The sequence below is a fragment of the Sinocyclocheilus grahami genome, unplaced genomic scaffold, assembly GCF_001515645.1.
Source record: "Sinocyclocheilus grahami isolate Dianchi unplaced genomic scaffold, SAMN03320097.WGS_v1.1 scaffold283.1, whole genome shotgun sequence".
Taxonomy (NCBI): domain Eukaryota; kingdom Metazoa; phylum Chordata; class Actinopteri; order Cypriniformes; family Cyprinidae; genus Sinocyclocheilus; species Sinocyclocheilus grahami.
In genome coordinates, this window is record NW_015505462.1 from 1,021,661 (window position 1) to 1,036,021 (window position 14,361).

The following is a 14,361-nucleotide window of genomic DNA, read 5'->3' on the forward strand; positions in this document are numbered from 1 at the left end:
TCAGGTGGAGGAAAATGGCTTTCCATGCAGCCCAAATCGCAGAATGAAGCTCATGGACTTCAAATCTCCATCCTGCAAGAAAAAATCATCCTCCCGCCCCACATCTTTAATCATCTCAACATCTCCTTTCACCTCTACTCGTTATTCCTCTCCATCAGGTGAGGAGTACAAAGACAAGTGTGTCTTGCCTACAGTAAAGCATGGTGGTGGGAGTGTCATGGTCTGGGGCTGCATGAGTGCTGGGGAGCTACAGTTCATTGAGGGAACCATGAATGCCAACATGTACTGTGAGTGACATACTGAAGCAGAGCATGATCCCCTCCCTTCGGAGACTGGGCCGCAGGGCAGTATTCCAACATGATAACGACCCCAAACACACCTCCAAGACGACCACTGCCTTGCTAAAGAAGCTGAAGGTGATGGATTGACCAAGCATGGGCATCCTCAAACGGAAGGTGGAGGAGTGCAAGGTCTCTAACATCCACCAGCTCCGTGATGTCATCATGGAGGAGTGGAAGAGGACTCCAGTGGCAACCTGTGAAGCTCTGGTGAACTCCATGGCCAAGAGGGTTAAGGCAGTGCTGGAAAATAATGGTGGCCACACAAAATATTGACACTTTGAACCCAATTTGGACTTTTTCACTTAGGGGTGTACTCACTTTTGTGGCCAGCGGTTTAGACATTAATGGCTGTGTGTTGAGTTATTTTAAGGGGACAACAAATTTACACTGTTATACAAGCTGTACACTAGGGTTGTGACGGTGAGGAAATTTTCCCACCGATTAATTGACGTGTGACAACACCTGTATCACCGCGGTGGCGGGGCATTCCCTCTTTTCCTCGCTTTTAAAGCTTGTAAAAGCGGTGTGCCCATTTTACTTTCACTTTAAAGTAGCGGCAATTCGGAGTAAAGCAATTGTTAGTTTTTAGTTAGTTTGAATTTTCCCTCTTTTCCTCGCTTTCCTTCGCTTTTAAATAGCTAAAAAGCGCCGTGTGCATTTTACTTTCACTTTTGAATTAGCGGCAGTTCGGCGTCAATTGCTTGAATGCAACAACAAAATACAACGTCAAACTCACTTTAGCGTATATATATAAAACAGAACTTTTATTAACAAAACATAAAAATACACCATGCTATAGGGCAAGCTATGCCTAATATAAAATAACAAATAATTTACATAGTTTAATAGGTATACAAAACTGGAAATAAGTAAACATGTATAATATATAACCAAATAAATAAGAAACGTAGAACGTTATTAGCAAAACGAATGTCAAATAAAATAAATAAATGACAGTTTAAATAAAGTAAAAATCAGCAAACAATGTGGGACCAATTAAGTAAGAATGTTTAAAAAAAAACTTCCAAAATCACCTTAGATAAACGGAAAAAGTCAACCGGCTTTTCAAAATCCAAAATATTGCCAAACAGGCGCTTTTGCATCTAGTTTTTGAAACCAAATCATCCGCGATCGTCTTGTCTGTCAGCTCGGCTCACTCTCCTCACTTGATAAATGAAATCTGATCTGTGTGATGCGACTGTCATTCGGCATGCTGCATTGAGTAGCCGTGTTCAGTTTTTAATTGAAGTGTCTCTTCTTTTACTGAGCTAAATTATTTTTATTACTATAAAAAAATCAAAACGACGTTGGGGGTTGGTGACGCGGTGGGCTAGTGACGTCGTAACCGGTGTTGCGGCTTAACACCGGTATCACCGTCAGCACCGTCTATCGTGGCAAGCCTACTGTACACTCACTACTTTACATTGTAGCAAAGTGTAATTTCTTCAGTGTTGTCACATGAAAAGATATAATAAAATATTTGCAAAAATGTGAGGGGTGTACTCACTTCTGTGAGATACTATATCTCTCTCTCTCGCTCTCTCTCTCTCTCTCTATATATATATATATATATATATATATATCCTAGCTTTATTATGTTTTTCTCCGCTCGCAGAAGCGCTGCATGATGTGATATGATGACCATGTGAATCCTCATGTTCTTCTGTTGTTTGCTGCTTTTTGCCCATGTAAAATTAATCCTCGGGAAACAAATGTTAGTATTTTTTAATGGGTCACTGACACTTATCCTTTCTAATTTAATTCAATTCTAGTTTAAAATAATCTTGTCGGTTAACGGTTAACAATCGGTTAACGAGCGTCGGTTGTCTGTTAGGAAAAATAACAGAAATGAACATCCCTAGAAGGGGTATAAAATAGAATTGGGGTTGGGCCTTAACCTCTTTTTCCGCTGGCAAGTTTCTCACTCAACTGGAGTTTTGACTAGTGCAGTACTAAGAGATGAGCACGATGGAGCTCTCGGTTCAAAGTTGTGCTGTTATTTTCATTGCTAAACAAAAAATTCACCTGCTGCAAAACTGCATAGTTTGCTGACTTAATTGATGTAGTCTGTAATGTGAAAGTGAAAGAGATTGTGGGAAATGCCCACACAGAAGTTACACACAGAACTGATCTACTTGTGGAATTAGGAGTGGTCTGAGAGCACTGACTTTTTTTTTGCATAGACAAATCCTTTTCTGTAATAATTTTGTTCTGTTCTTCCTTTTAGGAATGTATTTTCAGGTCAGAGACTATGTCTTTGGCTGTGAGGAATGTCAAAGGAGTCAGTCTGAAAGATCAGTGGTAAGATTGGCTTTGCAAACGTATTTATCCACATCTCAGTCAGGATTGCTTGTTTGTTTTAAATTTATCTCTTACTTTCGCTTTGTCTCTGTCTCCAGTGTTCTGATGTCGGACTTATCTCCAGGATTGTGCAATCACATAGTCATCAAGTTTTAAGTAAGCTCAATAGCCAACGGGAAGCAGGGCTCTTCTGTGATATCACACTGAAAACTGGTGGTGGCCAGTCTTTCGTCGCCCACAAAGCAGTCCTTTCAGCGGTGAGCGAGTACTTCCAGGAGTTATTTATTGAAATGGACTCAGCCACTGATCCCCAGTCACATGTTGACCTCACAGGTATGGTGCATTATATATTCAAGATAAACCAGTTTCAAAATCAGTGTTTGTTCACACTTGTAAATTTCAAAAGGCCATTATTGAAATTGTTGAGCATATTTCGTGCTCAGGAGAAATACCGTCTTCTTAGCTTTCTTGGCTTGCAGAGGAAATCCCTTGTGCCCGGTCCAGAGGAACTGTCTGGCTGGGGGCAGAAAAAACGGCTTAGGAAGTTAAAAGTCAGCAATTATTCACTCACAGCACGACGTAAACCTCGTGCACAAGACGTCCCATTGAGATTCGGAACCAGTTTAGGAGTGCTTGCCGCCATTAATCCTACTCTATCCCTCTGTGACATGAGCAGAATGGACTTGCTGAACAGACCAGTGAAAGTAGAACCTTGGAACCAAGAAAGGTCCAAAAGGAAAAGACATGATCCTGCAGGGCAAACTGTGCAGCCAATTGCAAGAGCTACACGTAGCAGGTCATTGCTGCAGACAGACTCCAGTGCAAACGATCGACCTCTCAGACGCCACCACAGAAATCAAGATAAAGCACCTTCCCAACCTGCACGAAGAGGTAGAGTACCAGCACACAATGCCTCTTCCCCTTCAAAAAGCACTATGCTCAGGATAAAGCATGAATCTTCGGACAGTGCCATCCTGCAACCTATTCACCGTCGCAATACTGCCTACAACCCACAGGGAACTTCTCCTAAAGCACCAGGACGTAGGGGTCGCCCACCAGCAGATCGCACAGTTAGGGTAGCCACAACAAAGTTGCAGCACACAAAGCGGCACAAACCTGGGCGCCCCCCATTAGACAAACCTAAGAGCTCAAAACAAATAGAAAGCAAAACACAATGCAACCATGCTACAGGAATGCCACAAGCAAATCACAGCAGAACTGAAAGCGGAACACCGGTGAAGGAGAACAGAAAGATTAAGGAACGCGGGAACAGAAAAGACAGTCCTGAAGTTCAGTATGCCATCGTGAACTGGGATACTTCCAACCATCAGCAGCTTCACAGCCATCCCCTTTACAAAACGATAAAGGAAGAACCAGCTGAGCCCTTGCCCCTAACCCAACCATTCCCACCCAGTGACTCCTTGGATCTGGGCAAGCGTCAGAGCAAACCACCCATCAAACTGTTGGATCAAGGCTTCCTATTCGGCTTCTGTCGACCACCAAGTGGCATTAAACGGGAGGAGGAGAGTGTGGACATCTACCTGACTCGGTCGGTCTCTCATGGAAGTAGTTCCAATTGCGATTCATCACCTGGCATGGTGAGAAGAGATCGGGTTAGGGCCAGGATTCTGCCAGACCGGACCGGTCTAAATGGGCCTCACTGGGCTGGACTTGGCAACAGGCACTCACCCTTTTCCCAAAGGACTGCTATTCGAGTAAAGACTGAGAGGGATGAAACAGGAGTGTCCCAAGTGTCAAAGGTTTGCAGAGTCTCTAGACACCCCCAGGTCAGCAAGAGGAGCTGTAAAATTAAGAAGGAACCTACAAAGACAAAGGTATGTTTTTTTTCTCATGCAAGTAGTTGATGTTTATTCTTATGACAAAAGCATGTTACGTAACTGTTTTGTAAATTATTATGCAGTCTGGTTTGGGGAAGTAGTACTCGAATGTCAGTCGTTGAAAATAATTTTAAATTTAAACTAGAAATAAACAGTCATTTATAAAAGGATTTTTTTGTCTTTGTAGAATGTAAATAAGCTGCTTCCTCTGAGCAGTCGCCATTCCGTCCTACTGGAAACCATCCGACGGACACGTCTGAAACAGCAGAAGGGTCCTCGTGGTCAGGCCTCCAGTGGAGCACATGCTTGCCTGCAGTGCAGAGGCTCCTACAGGGACTGTGATGCCCTTATTATGCACCGGATCAGGCACATTGAAGGCAAACACTGGCCCTGCCCGGTATGCATCATGTCTCCTGAGGTCCTGGAGGTGCTCTCTTCCCAACAATGTGACTGTCTGCTGAACAAAGCTTATTGTCAGGGGTGCACATATGTGGTACGCAGGTGCGCATGAACGACTAAAATAAAAAATGCGATGTGTAAATATGTTCAGACCACTCATTTGCGTACTGACATTGTTGACAGTAGGGCTGTCAAAAATGGATGAAAAACTAAATTCAAATTTTGTACTTATATATATTGTCCAAATTCGAATTATATTCAAATTAAAATGCATAATTTCAGTTAGGGTGAAGAAAAGCTTTTGGCTTCTCTTCTGAGGCCACAAGAGGGCGCATCGAGCAAAATATTACTAATGCACGTTATATTCAAAGCCTAAGATAACACAACTATCTGTGAAAAAAGTGCATAATGTTTAAAATAATGTTTATAAACCAAGTATAATTAATTAAGCTGCTTAAACAACTATAAACAAAACAGCATCATGTTTGTATGCATAGTTTAACACACAGGGCGGAAAGCCAATCACACAAAGTAAATTTTTCATTTAAAAACATGAGATGCAGTGGGATGGGGAAAACCCCCACCATAAAGTCTCTGTTTTTTTCAAAGTTAAACTTGCATTAATTTTACATGGCTTTCTAAACATGCGGCTCCTTTGTGCGACATGCGAGTGCAACGTTGATAGATGTCCCTCTAGGAAATGCGCGAAATATGTTCTGTGTAAACAGCTTGGTTTTGATGTAAACAAGATCTTCTCCGCATTGATGTTCTCTTTTTCCGCAATATTTTTAATGAACAACGCAGCAGCGCCGCATCTAGTGGCTTCAACTGGATATGCTAACAAAAACATTATAATGCAACGACACATAGATCGTCATCGCATCTCGTGCGCCACTGATAAGGCTGCCACCTTAACGCACAACTAAAATTAGAATGCAATGTTTTTGCATTCGAATGTGGATTTTTATTTTAAATTCGACGAATATTCGAAATTCGAAAAAAAATGTGACAGCTGTTAATGCAATCACTGTTTTAGATCGACTAACTGTAATACTGTATAAGATCGCCACTCAAACCGAAAGCATAAATCTAGGCTATGCGCGGTGTTAATATTAGCATTGTATTTTTAAGTGTACTATAAACGGGTGCACATAAGTGGGCCGCATGCGCGACCAAAATAATAAATGCGCTGTGTAAATTAGTTCAGAGTGCGCATTTGCGTACCGACATGGTTGACAGCTGTTAATGCACAATTAACATTTTAGATCGACAAACTGTACTGTATAAGATTTCTATCCAAACTGAAGGAGGGTGTGGCATAGCATAAATCTAGGCTACCTGCTAACATTTTTAAAGCACAATACAAAACTGACATTTCATTCACTGACGCTCTACAATCGGCATCGCTAAATCCGAAAGCGCTTATACTTACTTGCCGGCAACCCGCCAAAATAAAAGCTCGCTGATTTTAAGTTTGAAAATGAAAACATTTAAATAATTCAAATTAAAAATAATAATTAAGGTTCAAATCAAAATAATTAATAATAATAAAATATTAGCATTTTATTTTTAAGTTTACTATAAAATAATTGTATTTGTATTTAATACTCATTTTTATTTTAAAATAAATTAGTATTATCACACTTTATTATTTCGTTTATTTTATATTAAAAAAAAAAACTTAAAAGTATTTTGTTTAATTAAAATACAAAATAAATAAATGCAATAATACTATCACTTTTTTATTTTTTTTTTATCGTTATTTAACGAGTCACACTCTGTAGTGTGAATACAAATCAAATTTCCAGGTGCTCTCATGAGAACCAGACCGAAAAACTTATGTGCACCCCTGCTTATCCTTTTTGCAAAAAACAAAAAGTAGCATCAGAGCTGTTGCGCATGTTGAGCATGTTGATAGAGCAGAGTGGGTTTGAATCCGCCTCGCAGAATTAATTTTTATTTTAAAATAAATTAGTATTATCACACTTTATTATTTCGTTTATTTTATATAAAAAAAACAACTTAAAAGTATTTTGTTTAATTAAAATACAAAATAAATAAATGCAATAATACTATTATCACTTTTTTATTTTTTTTTTATTGTTATTTAACGAGTCACACTCTGTAGTGTGAATACAAATCAAATTTCCAGGTGCTCTCATGAGAACCAGACCGAAAAACTTATGTGCACCCCTGCTTATCCTTTTTGCAAAAAACAAAAAGTAGCATCAGAGCTGTTGCGCATGTTGAGCATGTTGATAGAGCAGAGTGGGTTTGAATCCGCCTCGCAGAATTTCTCAAATCCATTTCTCCTTTCTCACTCCATCATTTCAGTCTACTCTCTGCTTTATAAAAGTGACAAAAGACCAAAAAAAAAAAAAGCACAACAGTAAGTTTTCATTTCCCACACCGACTTCTATATCTGGCTTTCATTTTTAATTCTCTCTCTTGCAGTTGTGCAGCAAAACTTTCTTCAGACAGAGAAATGTGAGGAATCACATAAGGACACATAATCCCAAGATCTACAAATGCCGCCAGTGCATTGCTGCTCAGTGAGGTCAGTCTGAAATCCAGAGATGTTCTCAATATTGCTGTAGGTTTTTGAATTTCCATGAGAATTTAAATAGTTGTGTCCTTAATTTCAGGTAAAAAGCCACAATCTTAAATGAAGAGGAGCAAAGCTTTGTTTCTTTAAATATTAATGCTGTAAATACCAAGTATCTGTGATGTATGACAATGAGGTTCAATTTATGTAAATAATGTTATGATGGTTTAAATTGTCTTTTTCCTCACAATAATTGTTGTTATTTAAGTAACTAAGCTATTAAGAAGTTGCTTTGCAATTGCTACAGATGTGTTGAACCAGAACTTGAACCCATGGTGTATTTCTCAGGGGGGCGGAGCCTGATGGTCAAGGTGATATATGTATAATGAGAATTGTGTAGAATGCTTTAAATTTGTTACTACTACAGTTATTACTATTGTTATTATTTTTTATAAATGGCATAGTCTTGAGTGCACTTAATGTTCGCTTTGTTTTGAAACCTAAGAAAGATGCGATGGACTGGGATGTACTTGAATGATTGTTGGAGTGTAGCCAGTGGACTGCCCTAAATGTGTGGTTGTCTGGCAGTGTTTTAGAAAACCATTACAGAAATTAGTCAGGAATTTTAAAATGAAGGTTTGTTAATGGAGTTAAGAGTTATAAAAAAATAAATAAAATGGTTAACCTACATTGGTTAAATACCAATTGTTTGTGAAAACAATTGTTTGACTACAGCTTTTCAAAATGAGACAGTGACTGTGTCTTTTAAGGGAATCCCAAAATGTCTAATGTCCCCTCCTCCTCCTCCTCTGAAAATTCCTTGTCTGGCTTTTTATGCATATCCTTCTTTAACATAAAATGCAATGGACTTGTATGAAGACGTTTTAAATGTTGAGGTGTTTTGTCTGAAAACACAAGTTTGAAATGTAGAACGACCAAATAGCCATATAAATAAATTTTGAATTTTAAAATTTACACTGCTTCGTCTATCTGTGTACTTTGGTATTTTGGCTTGTTACACTAGTGAGTGCACGAAGTAAAAAAATAAACTATAAAATATCGATCACATTTAAAACACTTCAGATTTTTTTTATTGTATCAATTTAATATGCATATCAGTGAATATGTAAGAATTTTCATTTCTGCTTTGATATTACATTTAATAGCACTTAATTTGATGTTAAAATATCAAATATTTTTCAAATGTTTCAGCAAAATCTGTAGCAATTTCAGATGACTGATACTCTGAAATGAAGGCACCTAATAAAGATATTCCACACTAAATCCCATTTGACTAGTTGTGCACAAATGTACACGCATCAATATTTTTGCAGTGAAGTGCTTGCTTAATATTCTGAAAATCTGTAAAAGAACTTGTTTACAGATGTAACAAATGGCTAAATGTTTATCTGCAGTGTACGCCGAGTCATTAAGCAGTTTCCTTAAACAATAGGACAACAAACCTGACAATAAGACTTCTGATATTGCTCTTTTGTTAATATGAACAACTGAATCCATGTAGGAGAGACCTGAGCTCCAGAGGTTTCTAGAGACCAGGTTGGTGCAAAACATCTGCGTTTTCTGGGGCAAGGTTGAGTTGAGAGCTAGTAAGAGGTCAGAGTTTGGGATGGTCATCAACACTGTCACAGAGGGTATGGTAACGTTCATCAGGTAGAGCATAAACCGCCAATGCCTCCTTAAACTCGTGCAGCGGGCAGTAGACATCACTGCAGCCTGGGATTTTTTGGTCCTGTAGGTATAAATAACAGCTTCAAATTTGGGCAGACGTAAGAAAAAGATTAAAGAAATGAAGGACACTTAATAACAAGCAAGAAGTTGTTGCTAATGTTCATTGATGTTTATTTAGGGACCCTAAATAAATATTTAGGGTCATAAAGTTAAACATATAACTTTGTTACCTGGCCGATGTAGGACACTTTAACATAGTGCTGGTTAGTTTGACGATGCTGGTATAGCTCCAGTGTGATGTCAGCTGCATACGGTGGCCATTTCATGTCAAACACCCCCAAAGCCATGAGACATGGCATCAGTGTGGTGTCATGCACAGAGTACAGGAACAACTTTCTATGTTAAGCACAAACAGCAATTGGACTTTTACACACATTATCTTGGAGTCTGGCCACTGTGTGGCAGCACCTCTCAAGTTTTGCAAATGAAATGTACTGTCTGGAAAGCAGGTTGAGAGGTGCACAGTGTGGACACTTCAGTTTAATTTTTAAAAATGGATTGTACAAGCATATTTTAACCAAGCCATTTGAAGAAGTCAGGTTTAAAATGACAAAACAATAGATATGTTGTTCTAAAAGAAGACACCTGTCTGGTTTAGAGGTTGTGCCTTGGATTTTATCCTCTATGTTGTTAAGGAGTATGTGGAAAAGCGGCCCCACGCACAGCTGTAAATTCTGCCTGAGGTCAAACAAAAGCACAAACATCTTTACAGAGGCCTGAAACCATAAGCAGCTATATAAATTCTCTTCTCAAGACTCTTTTGCAGGATTCACTGGCTCCTCACCTCTTACTGGGCTCATAGATGTGGCATATCATATCTACTGCTCTCTGCTCCACAATACTCCTCCAGTTCTCCAGAGCAGTAGGAAGCGGCAGGCCGTGGGACTAGGATCAATAATATAACAGTACTGTATTTGATAAACAAGGCCAACTCGGATATATCTGTAGAATGTATCGAGCACTTTACCTCTCTCGCCACCATGTCATCTCTAATGAGGATGAAGTCAAGATGTTGATGAGGATCGACCCCCAAGGCTCTCTGGATGCTCTGTAGGTCTGCAGCAATGTCAGGAAGCGTGGACGAATCTCCCCAACGGTGACTAAATTTGATGGACAAAAGTCAAACACAGACACATGGCGTTAAACCAATTACAAGCCATTATTGGGCATTTACACTACCATTCAAAAGTATGGGACTGATCTAATGATTTCTGATATTAAAGTATATTATTAGAATATTGTTTAAGCAGGAAAGAATAATGTCAAAACCTCAATTAAAAAAGAAAAACTAGAAAAAGATTATTAAATATTTAGGAACATTTACGAGTTGATAAATCTTCCAATTCTTGAATTTGAATATAATATTTTCCAACTAACTTTCCATTGTGAGCTACATTTCTGTATGAATGGTTCTCTATAAATGTTTGTTATCATTATTATCAAAGTAGCAAGTTTTATCATCAAAGCAGGTTTTACCCAATGAGCCGTTTGAGCAGCTTGCATCCGTGATAGTTGGGATAGAGGATTTCGTTCTCTGCCTTATCGGTGAGGATGGACACAACACCTTAAGAGTGGGAGAAAATCAAACACAGACTGTGTAATGCTCATCTCATCCATTACTCAACCAAATCACACAAAGAAGCGTAGCTGAGCTGCCACCTTACCTGCTTGTTCCTGTTGGAACAGTCCTGCCACCAAACACTTAGCCGACTCAATGGTGCGGACAATGTTGGTAGAGCGAATGCTGTAAATCAATGGCAGAAATTCCATCCTACTCATTTAGATTAATGATGCAATTCAGAGCCATAAACATATTCATGTATATTAGGATAATTTATTAGATTTTTCGGTAACTACAATAAGGTCCAATTAGAGTCTTGAAGAGATACAATTGCTTAATATGAACTCAATTTGTGTCTCAAAGAATAACCAAAGTCTTATGGGTTTGGAATGACATGAGAGTGAGTCAAAACCTCAAGGTGCACAATTTATTAATCTTTGTTAACGTTCAGTTCTAAAAATACAACTGTTGATTGTTAGTTCATGTTAGCTCAGGTCCATTAAATAACATTAACAGATATAACCTTTGATTTTATTAACGTAATTGTAAATGTTGAAATGAACAAACTAAGATTAATAAATGCTTTTTTATTTATTATGAACAATAGATTTAAATAAAGAATCGTCAACAGCACTCACTAAACTTCTTTAGGATTGAAAGGAGGTGTGAGGAAGGGCTCTTCCTGTATGTATTTCTTTCGTAACCTCACTCCAAGATCGTACAGCTGTTGCATGCCCAGTGTGGTCAGCTGACCTGGATAAGTTCCACCCTATGGCAGCAGAAGTCATTCTTTTTCTTAATATGACAGCCTGGCACAATTTTCATTTAAACACAGTTAAGTATGTTTACATCATGTCTGGTATGAAACTGCCATTTACCATCAATCCACTCCATTCCAAACATGCACTCAAAACATGTCTGAAAATGTCACTATACGGCCAAACCTATGTGGACACCCAAACAACATGCCATACAGAGTATGTTTGTTGAGCATTTTCACAGAAAGATTTTCATTATATGTCAGAATATGGTTGCAGGGATTTGCTACCATTCAGACCCAACAGCATCACAGATGTGGGTAATGGGATTTTAGCTGCAATCCCAAAGCGGTTCAATGGGGTTCTGGTCTGAGCTTTGTTGCAGGTCAATCAAGATCTTCTATACCAGACTTAATAAACCTTTTTTCTTTTTTGACCTCGCTTTGTGCACAGGCGCATTGCCAAACTGTTCCCATTAAGTTGAAAGCACACAAATCTCTAGAATGTTAATGTTTGGAGTAACATTAAAGGAATAGTTCACCTAAAAATGAAAATGTACTCACCCTCAGGCCATCCAAGAAGTAGATGAGTTTGTTTCTTCACCTGAAAATTTGGAGAAATTTTGCATAACACTTGCAGCTCACCAAAGGATCCTCAACAGTGAATGGGTGCCATCAAAATTCAAACAGCTGATAAAAACATCACAACAATTTCCAAGTAATCCACATCCACATGACTCCAGTCCATCAATTAATGTCTTGTAAAATGAAAAGCTGCATGTTTGTAAGAAACAAATCCATCATTAAGATGTTTTTAACCTCAAACTTCAGAGGAACTTCATAACTTAACTTCAGAAGTCATCTTGTCTGAATCAGGAGGGAAATATGCATAGTTCAAACACTATTTACAAGCAACAGCATTCCAAAACAGTTCTAAACAAGTATGACAGTGGATTTAGATTTTTTATCAGCTGTTTGGACTCTCATTCTGACGGCACCCATCAACTGCAGAGGATCCATTAGTGAGTATAATTCACTAAATTTCTCCAACTCTGCTCCGATGAAGAAACAAACTTGGACGGCCTGAGGGGGAGTACATTTTTGGGCGAACTATTTCTTTAATATTTGTGTGGACAGGAATCACAAAACTTGCTAATTAGATTGGTTATATGGTCCATTTTAAACCAAATTTGCCTTTCAGTAGGCAAAACACTGGCTGAGCTCTTTCTAACACTGTGTGTAAAATACTCTACATTGTACAAGAATGTGGCACAAATGCATAAACAAACTCACTGTCAGTATTTTGGCTCTGTAGCTGTCCTCCACAGGAGCTGGGGGTCTGGGGCCCCCTTGCAGGTCTGTAACCATATAGTCTATTTCTGTGTGAGCAGGCGCTACAAGTAGCTGAGGGACCCATTGTGCCTAGGGGTGCAGAAACCATGCGTCATACTGGATATAATTGGCATCAACATGTGGACTATTACAGACATATGACAGTGCCACTGTCTGGGAGTATGTTAAAATTGACAAATGACGTTTAAACAATTAAGAATAAATGCCACATTTGTGCATTCTCTAGATTCTTTTGTTTTTCCTCAACCCTTTTTTGTACTACTTTTGAATTACTGTTCTTATTATTTAAAAAAAATAATAATCTTTTTAACGTTACTGTTTTTAAGTCACAAAAATAATTGAATATGGTGAAACTTTGGCCATTGACACTAGTCAGCCTTCTTACCTCCAAAACATCTGGTATAGATTTCAGTGGCGTCCTCGCTCCATGTCTGAATAAAACTTGAATTAATTTCAGCTCATATGGAGAGGTTTCAGTCTTATTCTTTTGAGCCCAGAACACTGACCCGAGGGCCACAGAACCCATCAAACCCACACGTGCCCACATGATGCACCTGAAAGAGACGTGAACACCTGACTTGAAATGTATTTGGGAAGTTGACATGTGTTGTGACATGCTTCTCCAGCTAACACTACTGAAAGACTATTTTACACTACTTTAGAACTTTGCAACTTAATTTCTAATTAATACGCATAGAGTTTTCATAACCTCAATAACTGAATGGAATATTTGTCTTCTAAATGTATTTGTCACAAGGACCATTTAAAAGTTAGTGAAGCCTAAAAGATGATTAAAACCTACAAGAAAAAAGCGACCACGTATATCAAATATAGATTTTAACTTCAAACTCGATGTTTAAAAATATGTCAGCTAATATAAACTAATAAGTAACTGTTTTCTGCTTTACAGATCGTATTTATGCTTACTAATATCATGCAATTTTAATGTATTACGTTGGATACATGATTTCTATATTGTATACAGTTCTAGCCTGAAAGTTTTTGTGAAATATATGTCAAAACCATAGACTGTGTCAGTACATTTCCATAAGTCACCACTCAAACACAGCAACCTGTCTCATTCAGTAATGCTGCCTGTCATATCCGCAAGTTTCACACACACGCTCCTGCAAACCGTCAAATATCATACGCTAGTTTGAATCTATTAAGTAAAGAAAAACAGAAAGGTGCTCTAGAGAAAGTTCTCTTTAAATATCACCAACCTGAAGGTTTCAGAACCTTAATTCCACTGCTTCTGAAATTGCACTCTTTCCTTTCCGTTTCAGGCAGACTGCACATTACATCCATTGATGATTACACCGGCGACGGTGAGGCACATTCTGGGATTTGTAGTTTCATAGCCTACCGTCTCATTCCAAGGTGTCGCGGAAACACCATGCTATAAAACTTAATTTCCCGTACACATCTACGTATAACACGTTTACCGGCGTAATGTTCCTATGCAGAACGGCTATTAAATATAATGTATTAAAAATTTATCAAATGTCTAAATACTT

The 14,361-nt window shown here is 38.5% G+C and overlaps 2 protein-coding genes across 3 annotated transcripts in view; one reads left to right on the top strand and one right to left on the bottom strand.

The window, feature by feature from the left end:
• Positions 1-8,111, top strand: part of LOC107600402 (uncharacterized) — an 8,939-nt gene extending 828 nt beyond the window's left edge. The window contains exons 2-7 of the mRNA XM_016292299.1: positions 5-158; positions 2,569-2,642; positions 2,741-4,477; positions 4,668-4,877; positions 7,334-7,436; positions 7,525-8,111. Of these exons, the coding sequence (XP_016147785.1) occupies positions 5-158; positions 2,569-2,642; positions 2,741-4,477; positions 4,668-4,877; positions 7,334-7,435 (2,277 nt within the window). The 3' untranslated portion in view covers position 7,436; positions 7,525-8,111. The remainder of the gene's footprint in view (positions 1-4; positions 159-2,568; positions 2,643-2,740; positions 4,478-4,667; positions 4,878-7,333; positions 7,437-7,524) is intronic.
• A 514-nt stretch (positions 8,112-8,625) lies between these two features.
• On the bottom strand, positions 8,626-14,161 carry LOC107600425 (lysophosphatidic acid phosphatase type 6-like). Of its 2 annotated transcripts, none has more exons than XM_016292320.1 (11): positions 14,068-14,161; positions 13,230-13,275; positions 12,785-12,913; positions 11,373-11,503; positions 10,838-10,917; positions 10,650-10,737; positions 10,141-10,273; positions 9,958-10,058; positions 9,759-9,851; positions 9,344-9,509; positions 8,626-9,174 (listed from the first exon to the last, which is right to left on the bottom strand). In XM_016292320.1, the coding sequence occupies exons 3-11, from the start codon at positions 12,857-12,859 to the stop codon at positions 9,040-9,042; spliced, it is 1,002 nt and encodes a 333-aa protein (XP_016147806.1). In that variant the 5' UTR covers positions 12,860-12,913; positions 13,230-13,275; positions 14,068-14,161; the 3' UTR covers positions 8,626-9,039. The 2 variants fall into 2 exon arrangements, with proteins under 2 accessions (XP_016147806.1, XP_016147805.1); XM_016292319.1 differs by having other exon boundaries at positions 13,230-13,398.
• Between the last annotated feature and the right edge of the window lie 200 nt (positions 14,162-14,361).